Source organism: Dendrobates tinctorius, unplaced genomic scaffold (genome assembly GCF_039654945.1).
Source record: "Dendrobates tinctorius isolate UK_male_01 unplaced genomic scaffold, ASM3965494v1 ptg000129l, whole genome shotgun sequence".
Lineage (NCBI taxonomy): Eukaryota > Metazoa > Chordata > Amphibia > Anura > Dendrobatidae > Dendrobates > Dendrobates tinctorius.
In genome coordinates this window covers 49,044,875-49,057,144 of record NW_027361797.1, presented here as the reverse complement: position 1 = coordinate 49,057,144, position 12,270 = coordinate 49,044,875, and the positions used below count along the sequence as shown (strand labels likewise).

General features: G+C 44.2%; 1 protein-coding gene across 1 annotated transcript in view; it reads right to left on the bottom strand.

Annotated features, from left to right (window-relative positions):
- DNAAF5 (dynein axonemal assembly factor 5) overlaps window positions 1–12,270 on the bottom strand; it is a 54,726-nt gene that overhangs the window by 15,328 nt on the left and 27,128 nt on the right. Inside the window, exon 8 of the mRNA XM_073543098.1 lies at window positions 5,343–5,511. Within this exon, the coding sequence (XP_073399199.1) occupies window positions 5,343–5,511 (169 nt within the window). The remainder of the gene's footprint in view (window positions 1–5,342; window positions 5,512–12,270) is intronic.

Below are 12,270 nucleotides of genomic sequence, written 5' to 3'. Positions count from 1 at the left end.
CCTCATCAGCCAGGAAAACCATGGCCTCTTGGGCCAAAATGGGGCGATTATGATAGATCCAGGAAGACAGGGCACACGTTTTCTCAACACCAATGGAATCAGGGCTATAGGGGAAAAAGGCATATGCCAGCCTGAAATCCCATGGAATCAGCAGAGCATCTACTGCTTGTGGACCTTCTCTGGAGTTTAGAGAACAGAACTGATGCACCTTTCTGTTCTCCCTGGTGGCAAAGAGGTCTATGGCCGAACATCCCCACATATACACAATCTGGTTGAAGACAGTTCGGTTTAACACCCATTCTCCCTGCCCGAGTTAGCTGTGGCTTAGGAAGTTCGCCTTGATATTCTCTTTTCCTCTTATTTGCAGGGAGGTTAACGACAGCAGATGAGCTTCGGCCATCTGGAATGTGCAATCCGCGACTTCCATCAAAGACCCAGACCAGGTTCCCCCCCCCCTCGTGGTTGATGTAGGCCACGGTTATCTGATTGTCGGAAAGTATTCTGACATGTTGACCCTTCTAATTTGTGCACTGGTAGCAGACAGGAATTCCGGCAACCTTAAGGGTTGCAAAGCGACTTTGAGATTCAAAAGCCACCCCAACGCTTCTAGAGTGGACATGACACCCTCCACCTGACTAGTGCAATGAAAGACCGAACTGCCTACTATTAAAAATTCATCCAAATAGGGAAGCATCATGACAACTTGTTCATGGAGATGTGCCATGCATGACCTCTGCGACCACTATGGTGAAGACCCGTGGGGCAACGCCGAGACCAAATGAGAGGGCTTTAAACTGGAAAAGTGTAACCATACCCCTCCTAGTGACACAGTCATTCTAAGGAACTGCTGGTGATCAGAAGTGTATAAGTATGTGGTAGTATGCGTCCTTAAGATCCTACACTGCCATAAAGCAATTTTGAAGAGCAATTTTATTGCCGACCTAACAGACTCCCTCTTAAAAGCGTCATACTATCAGGAACTTGTTCAGACCTCTTAGATTAACAATGGTCCAAAAGCAACCGTCCGTTTTTTTAATCAAAAAGAGGGGGGGAGTAATACCCACTGCCTCTTTCTGACACAGGAACCTCCACCAAGACCACTTTACGCCATAGCTCCAGGAATTCGGACTCCAGGGCCTGTTGTGCCGCAACTGAGGAACGAGTGGGAGTTGTCATAAATTTGTCCTGTGGTATTGAACGGAACGCCAACCTTAGTCCTGATCTAATCAGATTATGGATCCAGTTACTATTCGATATCCTTCACCAGGCCAGGTAGAAGGTGGACAGCCTTTCCCCTACCTGGGTCGACAGTCATTGGGGTGGTTTCCTTTGATCTCGGAAGGAGCCAAAACATTTACCCTCTATCTTTTCTTTTTCTGTCGTCCCATCTGCTTTTATCCCTGGAGGATTTTCTATGACTGACTCTACTCCGTTTGAAGGAACATCCGTAGAAAGGGACCGACAGGTTAGGAAACTTATTTTTATTGCCCCCTGCCTTTTCCAGGAGTTTGTCCAACACCGGCCCGAACAAGTGTTCTCCTTCCAAAGGGATGGCGCAGAGCTTCGACCAGGCCTGGATGTCTCCCGGCCAACACTTTAGCCATAAGGCCCTTCAAGCTGCATTAGAAAGGGTCGCTGCTCTTTCTGCCAACATGACAGTCCGCCGATGCGTCTGACAGAAAGGCTGCAGCTCCTTGCATCATAGGAAGCGTAGTCAAAATGCTTTCTCTGGATGCCTTATCCTTTACTTGGGATCTAACTGGTCCAGCCAGACCATTAAAGACCTGGCTGTACAGGTGGCTGCCACGGCCAGCCTAAGGGACCCTGCCGACATTTCCCAGGCGTCTTTTAGAAAGGTATCTGCTTTCTTATCTAGTGGGTCCTTCAGATTTCCCATGTCTTCAAAGGGTAGTGAGGATCTCCTAGATGCTTTAGCGACTGCCGCATCCAGCTTTGGGGTTTTATCCCATGAAGACAAGACAGATTCTTTGAATAGATACCTAGATACCTTCTACTGAAGGCCGAGGTAAGGAGCCTTTCCTTTCTGGTCTCTTTCACTTAAGCAGAATAAGAGAGCGTATCTTATCTTTCAGAGGAAAAGACCTGCATGTTTTCTGATCCAGACCGCCAAACATGACATTCTGCATGGATTTTTCTGGCCTGGGCTTAACAATCCCCATGGTATTATTAACCGCCTTTACCAGCTTATTCACCCGGTCAACAGAGAAGCAGGAACGGCTTGACCGGGCATCTGAATAGGATGAAGTTGAAGCAGATGAACCTGAGACATCCTTACCCAAGTCACTATCACTGTCCGACACCGGGGAACTAGGCTTCCTTATTTTCGCCTTACGGACACTTTCCTGGGAAAGGAATGTAACAGATTCCCTAACCTCTGCCTTAACGATATCCCTCAGGCTAGAAGCGAAGTCTGGTGTTTCTTCCGCTACCGTCTGTAGAATGCACAGCTGGCACAGTGTCTTCCCATAGGAATCTGGCAGTAAGGCCCTGCAAATTGCATACTTTATGCTTGGCCTTAGCGGTACACTTTTTCCCCTAGCAGAAAATTAGGAGAGACAAGGGGAAGACTACCTCACCAAGTGAACTTTCACGAAGATCACTTACCAGTGAAGAGTAACTGAATGGTACTGGAATGCACGGGGAACACATCTCAGCCGAAGGGTCCTCCCTAGGGGCTGAAGACTTCCAACAGACTGGATCACTCTTCTGACTGGATCTCCTTTCACCCATACGACCACCTCCTGTGCTGTTATGCAGTCGTTGCTGGGTCACTCTCAAGCGGGGCTCCTCAGTGAGCTGTTGCTGTACAGGTGAATGCTGCACCTGCTCCTCTGGCGACTCCATGATGCCTTGCCAGGATTATGGGTCTGGAAGCACCTGGTCTTGTCCTGGACTTCTTTTAATATCCTAGGCCACTCCCCCAATCCGGCACCCCCGGTCTATCGGGTCAGGAGGTCCTCCACGTGGTCTGCCAGGTGCTTCCACCCCTGAGGTCTGAAGCCGTGCCCCCGCCCCCTCGACCGCGCCCCCAGCACGCCCACTGTCAGTGACACTCCCTGCCAGCCTAATACCCCAGACCCGAATGACCCACGGACCGGTGCCCCCCCACCAGACGTGCCTGGCCACAGCCCCAAGAATCGCGCCCCCTCCGGACTCACAGCTGCAGCAGCCCAGCTGCATTCCCAGGAGTTCCAGCCACGTCGCGGGGGGCACCCGGCCACGCCCCCTATGACGCGTGCTTAGCTTACCCTCCTTGTAGAGTGTGTCAATGACTGTCTCTTGGACATGTGTCAAGTCAGCAGTCTTCCCTGTGTTTGTGGAGCTACTAAAACAGACTAAGAGAACTTTTTAAACGCTTAGGAAGCCTTCGCAGGTGTTTTTTTGCTAATTATTCTAATTTACTGAGATAATGACTTTTGGGTTTTCATTGGCTGTAAGCCATAATCATCAACATTAACAGAAATATACACGTGAAATAGATCACTCTGTTTGTAATGACAGTATAATATATGAGATTCACTTTTTGTATTGAAGAACTGAAATAAATTAACTTTTTGATGATATTCTGATTTTGTGAGAAGCACCTGTAGTTCGGGTTTAATGGCGTGATGTAGGATAACAGTACAAATCAGCGTCAATATTTCTAAGTCGATAGCTTTTTGTCCCACGCTTTTAAATCAAATTGCCTCAGCTATAGTTCCCATAATGGAATGGACGGGGCACGGACGAGAGGAAAGATAAGTAGGACAAGGGGAAGGAAATCACAAGTCACTAAAAGCCTCTATTATGTTACTCATTCATAGGACAGCTCACAGCTTTAACAGATCACCCCATCTACACCAGGACTGAATGGGGAGAGATGGTAGTACATGACCACTAAAGCTTCATTCAACGTCTACAGGACCATTAGACAACGTGCGAGAACAAGGAGATGGAAGATTCGTGGGGGGCCCAGCAGTGAGAGCCCAGTGGTTGACATTAAATCATTGATCATAAGCTCACTGTTTTGAAATGATTTGCAGTGTGAAAAAAAAAAATAAAAATTTTTATATACATATATATATATATATATATATATATATATATATATATATATATATATATTTTATTAATAGTAATAATAATAATAATAATAATAATGAGTCCAGGTGTCAGTCTTTGTCTCCTGTGTGACCAGGGGCAGCCAACACTTTAATGTACTTAATAGGAACGGGGCCTTCAGACATAATCTAACCAATATTGCTTAAGCAATACCAAAAATATGCATCTTCAGATTAACAGAAGATTACAAATCCAGACTAAAATGTACAAACAAGGCAAAGCCTGAACGCTCGGGCAAGAATGTCAGGGAAGAAAATGCAGTTTCAAGAGACAAAGAACAAGGAGATGGGACCAATGCACGTTAATTAGTGGAATTATTCTTTGTGTTTTGTCCTAGGTATAACAATTATCACATAGCATGGCAGGGAGACCGGTATCTGCCCCCTGGGCCAAACAGGCCAAGCATTCCTGAGACACCACAACTTATAAGGATGAAGAGAGGCACAAAGAGAATATTGTGCTGTACTGTAAATTACTGTATGGAGTCCAGAAACTCTGAAGTTAGAAGCCAGGCAGTTCTCGCCGACTGTAGACTATGGGAATGGAAGCTAGAAACTAGAGTGATATATCCGTCATGGACGGTGGGGGGCGCAGGGGCTTTATAACCAACCTGTGTCATTAACTTCTTGTGGTTACATACATCTGTAGTTTGGATTTTAGCAACATCACCCTGTGGGATGAAAATGCAGCCTAAAAGGTTGGTGACTGCTGCAGCCAATCACATGCCCGTCTGGTTTTAACAGTAAGGAGGCCAGTGAGAGAACTGAGCGGCATCGCAAGAGGAGCAGAAGGAAATTGGTGAGGCGAGTGAAATGTATCTTACAAGCCAATTTAAGAAGTTGACAACTCCTTTAAATGGGCGCCAGTCAATACTTAGTTTCCCATGTGATACAAGTGAAGATAGGGGGTCCGAGAGAAGCGGACGCGATCTTCAAATTTCCCTTCTAACAAGAAGGCATTGTCCAAAGCAAAAAGCTCTTAGCATTTTTTTTTTTTTTAAATCTGTCCAATGTATATACTAACTAAGATAAAATCAAGACTTTAAGCAAAAAGTCTTAATTAAAAATCCCGTAGTGTTATTGTGTATATAACGTGTATACTGACCAGTGTGCGTCTCCATGGTCACAGACTACAAACAATCCCCATGTAGTCTGACCCCGCAGGCACTCTAATGTCCGTCTGCCCCTTAACAAATATAAATGAATGTTCCCAGAACTTACCAGATTCAGAGACGAGAACCTCAAGTTGTGCCCGTTCTATGGAATAGCCGGTCCAGTGATCATGATCTCTGGATGCCCAAAGCATTAACTCTTGCATGTGCTGTCTGTACAGCCCCTGGAGTCCGCACACACCTTGTACCTCCGCTAGTGATAGCATTACATTCTGAACCTGCAGAAGACGACAGACGACTTCATACGCCACAACCAGCAGCTTTTACTTTTCTCTGTACGCTGATATGTATGCCCCTCACACTGGTGGCGTCCATCAGAAACCCCCCTATATTTTCCTCTGATGTACAATGCAAACTTTATTTGAAAGCGCCTATAAAAGGTCGGTAAAATGATTAAAGGGGTTCAGTACTTTTATGTTGCTTGCCTATCAGATCGGCAAGGGTGCGACACCCGGCACCACCGCCGATCAGCCATTCCTGGTGCTGGCCGGATGGAGCAGAACAGCTCAGCTCCGTCAACTGTATAGTGGCCACAATGGGGTACTGCACATTAGCCCCCATTCATTCTTATAGGGGTGGATGTGCAGTACCGGCCGCAGCCACTATGCAGTGATCGGAGATGTCGTGCAGCTCTGCTACTGATCAAATCTGGCCGCCGCTAGCATCGGGAACAGCTGATCGGCGGGGGTGTCGGGTGTCACACTTCCACCAATCTGATACTGTCCTACGGATAAGCCCACAATATAAAAGTCCTGGGCAACTGCTTTAATGCAGAGTTTAGAAATAATAACACATAAAATAGTTAAAAAACAAAAACGAATGATTAAGACAGGAGAACATAAGGTTACTGCACAGCGTTTGGGGACTCGGAGAGAAGTCTATGTTCTTGTACGCCGTGAGGTCTAATTCTGCTGGTGAACACTATACTGCTGACGTTGCGTCTGCTTTTCTGTGGTCCGACAAGTTAAGATTGATATAGGGCTGGTGATTGATGTAGTGGATATGCATTACTTGTCTGACCTTATATCTGCGTATCAGAACTTTATGGGCCCTGAATAAAAACAGCAGATAGAGCACAAGTGTATTAAAGGGGCTTTATGGATACAAAAACAAAAAAACAAAAAAGGTCTCTAAGGCCATAAATATATAAATCAAGTGATGACACAAGGCGCCGTCAGCTGGTAAGTCATCTGTCTGGACTGCAAGTCATTAAAGGGGATTGTCTGGTTTAGAAATCCATTTATATATACACCTTATAGGGGAATTCTACATTAATAGAGGGGGAGGGGGCTCTGTTTAGGATCCTCAGCTCTCGGACACAGTGGAAAGGTCTTCGCAATGTCCTGTGTGGTGGCGCTAAAGGAAAATCAAGCCGTTATAGGCAGGTATCCCTATAGATCATGTCTGCATAGACACTATCATCATCTCCTGTGGGAACCAACAGTCTGATGTCAGGGGACAGACTCATATATTCATCAACTCCTTCCAAAACGGACAAGTGCAGCTAAATACAGGTGTGAACAAGTCTTTGCCCTCATCCTGATTTCCTATTCTTTTGCATGTTTGTCGCACTTAAATATTTCAAACAAATGTAAATATTAGACAAAGTAACACAAGTAACACAAAATGCAGTTTTTAAACGAAGGTCTTTATTGATAAGTGAAAAATAGATCCAAACCTACAGGGCCCTGTGTGAAAAAGTGATTCCCCCCTTTAAAACAAACTGTGGTTTATCACATCTTTGGGAAGCGGAGTTCAGATTCCCTAGCCACACACAGACCTGATTACTGCCACACCTGTTCTCAATCAAGAAATCATTTAAATAGGAGCTGCCTGACAAAGTGAAGTAGAACAAAAGATCCTCAAAAACTAGACATCTTGCAGCGATCCAAAGAAATTCTGGAACAAAGGAAAAACAAAGAAATTGAGGAGCCATTATCCACAAATAGCAAAAAACACGGAACAGTGGTGAGCCTTCTCAGGAGTGGCCGGCGGACCAAAATTACCCCAAGAGCGCAGCGACAACTCATCCAAGAGGTCACAAAAGACCCCACAACAACATCCAAAGAAGTGCAGGCCTCACTTAAGGTCAGTGTCCATAAGTCCATGATAAGAAAGAGACTGGGCAAAAATGGCCTGCAAGGCAGAGTTCCAAGACAAAAACCAGTGCTGAGCAATAAGAACGTAAAGGCTCGTCTCAGATTTGCCAGAAAACATGTTCATGATTTCTAAGACTTTTGGGAGAATGCTGTGTGACTGAAGAGACAAAAGTTTAACTTTTTGGAAGGTGTATATCCCATTACATCTGGCATAAAAGTAACATAGCATTTAAGAAAAAGAACATCATACCAACCATTAACCCCTGTCTGTCATGTGACGTACTATGCCGTCCATGTGCCCTGGGACTTAATTCCCAGGGACGGGATAGTACATCACAGCGATCAGCGGCGCCCACGTGGTGAGCGCCGCTGATCGTGGCCAGGTGTCAGCTGATTATCACAGCTGACACCCGGCACAATGTGTCAGGGGCGGTCATGGACCGCCCCAACACGTTAACCCCTTGCACACCGTGATCAAACATGATCGCGGTGTATCGGGGGTTAAAGGGAAGCATCGGCAGGGAGGGGGCTCCCTCCGTGGTTCCCTGATCCCCCCACAGCAGCGCAATGTGCAGCGCTGCTGCGGGGGGCTCTATCCCTGCAGGTCCCCGAATCCAAGATGGTGACGGGGACCTTTGGGGGCCTGCATGGAGCTGGCTTCCTCAGTGCCTGCAAAGCAAAGGCATGAGAAAAGCCTGTGCAGTGCCTGTGACAGATGGCTGATCTGTCACAGTGATCTGTGGTGTGACAGATCAGCGATCTGTCGCATGACAGGTATGTCCCCCCTGGGACAATGTAATAAAGTTAAAAAAAAAAAAAGTGTAAAAATAACTTAAAAAAAAAAAAAATCTAATTAAAAAAATATATATATATTCCCTAATAAATTCATTTTTTGGAAATAAAAAAAACCAATGAAAGTACACATATTTGGTATCGCCACATCCGTAACGACCCGCCCTATAAAACTGTCCCACTAGTTAACTCCTTTAGCGAACCCCTTAAAAAATAAAAAAAAACTAAGCAAAAAATAATGATTTATTATCATACCGCCAAACAAATAGTGCAATAACGCGCAATCAAAAAGACGCGTATAAATATCCATGGTACCGCTGAAAACGTCATCTTGTCCCGCGAAAAACGAGCCGCCAAACAGCATCATTAGCAAAAAAATAAAAAAGTTATAGCTCACAGAATAAAGTGATGCAAAAAAGCAAAAATAATTATTTTTTTTATATAAAATTGTTTTCATTGCATAAAAGCGCCAAAACATAAAAAAACAACATAAATGAAGTATCGCTGTAACCGTATTGACCCGAAGAATAAAAGGGCTTTATCAATTTTACCGCAGGCGGGCCAAAAATCGGAATAAAAAGCGATCAAAAGATGTCATGTGCCTGAAAATGGTACCAATAAAAATGTCAACTCGTCACGCAAAAATAAGACCTCACATGACTCGGTGGGTCAAAATATGGAAAAATTATAGCTCTCAATATGTGGTGATGCAAAAACGATTTTTACAGTAAAAAGCGTCTTTTAGCGTGTGACAGCTGACAAAAATAAAAACCCGCTATAAATAGTAAATCAAACCCCCTGTTATCACCCCCTTATTTAGGGAAAAATAATTAAAAGAAAATGTATTAATTTCCATTTTCCCATTAGGGTTAGGGCTAGGGTTAGGGCTGAGGTTAGGGCTGGAGTTAGAATTGGGGGTTTCCACTGTTTGGGCACATCAGGGGCTCTCCAAATGCAACATGGCGTCTGATCTCAATTCCAGCCAATTCTGCATTGAAAAAGTCAAATGGTGCTCCTTCCCTTCCAAGCTCTGCCATGCGCCCAAACAGTGTTTTACCCCCACATATGGGGTATCAGCCTACTCAGGACAAACAAATTGCAAAACAACTTTTAGGGTCCTATTTCTCCTGTTACCCTTAGGAAAATAAAAAATTGGGGGCAAAAATGTCATTTTTGTAGAAAAAAAATGATTTTTTTTTTTATTTCCACGCCCGGGCGTTATAAACTTCTGTGAAGCACTTGGGGGTTCAAAGTGCTCACCACACATCTAGATAAGTTCCGTGGGGGGGGTCTAGTTTCCAAAATGAGGTCACTTGTGGGGAGTTTCAATAGTTTAGGTACATCAGGGGCTCTCCAAACGCACATGACACCCGCAGACTATTCCATCAAAGTCTGCATTCCAAAACGTCACTACTTCCCTTCCGAGCCCTGACGTGTGCCCATACAGTAGTTTTCTCCCACATGTGGGGTATCAGCGTACTCAGGACAAATTGGACAACAACTTTTGGGGTCCAATTTCTCCTGGTACCCTTGGTAAAATAAAAAAATTGGGGACTAAATGATCATGTTTGTGGAAAAAAAATACGATTTTTTTTATTTTCACGCCCAGGCATTATAAACTTCTGTGAAGCACGGGGGGGGGGGGGGGGGGGGGGGTTCAAAGTGCTCACCACACATCTAGATAAGTTCCTTGGGGGGTCTAGTTTCTAAAATGGTGTCATTTGTGGGGGGTTCCACTGTTTTGGTACATCAGGGGTTTTCCAATCGCGACATGGTGTCCGATCTCAATTCCAGCCAAAAAAGTCAAATGGCGCTTCTTCCCTTCTGAGCTCTGCCATGCGCCCAAATAGTCGTTTACACCCACATATGGGGTATCAGCATACTCAGGACAAATTGCACAATAACTTTTAGGGTCCTGTAACCCTTGGAAAAATAAAAATTGGGAGTGAAAAGATCATTTTTGTGGAAAAAATATGGTTTTTTAATTGTACCGCTGTACGTTATAAACTCCTGTGAAGCCCTTGTGGGTTCAAAGTTCTCACCACACATCTAGATAAGTTCCTTGGGGGGGGTCTAGTTTCCAAAATGGGGTCACTTGTGGGGGGTTTCCACTGTTTAGGTACCTCAGGGGCTCTTCAAACGTGACATGGCGTCTGTTCTGAATTCCAGCCAATTTTGCATTGAAAAAGTCAAATGGCGCTCCTTCCCTTCTGAGGTCTGCCATGCGCCAAAACAGAGGTTCCCCCCCCACATATCAGGTATCAGCGTACTCAGGACAAACTGCACAATAACTTTTGCAGTCCAATTTCTCCTGTTACCCTTGGTAAAATAAAAAAAATTGAACCTGAAGTATTTTTTTTGTGAAAAAAAGTTAAAAATGTTGATTTTTTTTTAAATATTCAAAAAAATTCCTGAGACACACCTGAAGAGTTAATAAACTTCTTGAATGTGGTTTTGAGCACCTTAAGGGGTGCAGTTTTTAGAATGGTGTCACTTTTGGGTATTTTCTATCATATAGACCCCTCAAAGTGGCTTCAAATGTGATGTGGTCCATAAAAATAAAATGGTGTTGCAAAAATGAGAACTCGCTGGTCAACTTTTAACCCTTATAACTTCCTAACAAAAAAAAATTTTGGTTCCAAAATTGTGCTGATGTAAAGTAAACATGTGGGAAATGTTACTTATCATGCTTTTTGTGTGCCGTTTTAAGTGATTTAAGGGCGTAAAAATTCAAAGTTGGAAAATTGTGAAATTTTAAAATTTTTTGCCAAATTTCCATTTTTTTCACAAATAAACGCAAGTTATTTGAATGAAATTTTACCACTAACATGAAATACAATATGTCACGAGAAAACAGTGTCAGAATCACCGGGAACCATGGAAGCGTTTCAGAGTTATTACCTCATAAAGGGACAGTGGTCAGAATTGTAAAAATTGGCCCGGTCATGAACGTGCAAACCACCCTTGGGGGTTAAGGGGTTAAATATGGTGGTGGGAGTGCGATGGTGTGGGGCTGATTTGCTGCTTCATGACCTGGAAGACTCGCTGTGGTAAATGGAACCATGAATTCTACGGTCTGCAAAAAATCCTTAAAGAGAATGTCTGGCCATCTGTTCATGACCTAAGACTGAAGCGCACTTGGGTTATGCAGCAGGACAATGATCCAAAACACACCAGAAAGTCCACCTCTGAATGGCTTAAAGAAAAACAAAGACTTTGGAGCGACTTAGTCAAAGTCCTGACCCTAATACGATTGAGATACTGTGGCATGACCTTAAAATAAAGGCAGTTAATGCTCGGAAATCCCTAAAATGTGGCTGAATCAAAGCAATTCTGCAAATATGAGTGGGCCAAAATTCCTCCAGAGCGTTGGAAAGGACTCATTACCAGTTATCACATACGCTTGATTGCAGTTGTTGCTCCTAAGGCTGGCCCAACTAGATATTAGGTTTAGGGGGCAATCACTTTTTCACACAGGGCCCTATAGGTTTGGATTTCTTTTTCACTTAATAATAAAGACTTTCAGTTATAAACTACCTTTTGTATTTACTTTGTTTGGTGATCTGAAACATTTAAGTGTGACAAACATGTAAAAGAATAGGAAATCTGGAAGGGGCAAACACTTTTTCACACCACTGTATATGGTGTGTATCGCCTTCTTAAAGAGTTTGCACCAGGTTTCAAAAGCATCACCCGTCGACAGGATAGATGATAACTTGCTGATCACTGTGATTCCTGCGGCTGGGATCTCCATCGATCTACAGAACAGTGTTCTGAGTAGTCTGCTATCAAAGAAGCATCTGTCCGCCTCTTTATTAATGGTCTATGGCAGGGTTCCCAAACTCCAGTCCTCAAGGCCCACCAACAGATCATGTTTTCAGGATTTCCTTTGTATTGCACAGGTGAAGCAATTATCACCTGAGCAATACTAAGGAAATCCTGAAAACATGATCTGTTGGTGGGCCTTGAGGACTGGAGTTGGGGAACCCTGGTCTATGGGACTGATCGAGATGGACGAGAGTTGCACTCCGCTCCGGCATTGATGAATGAAGTGGGTGTAGATCGCTTTAAAAGGTGGCACAATCC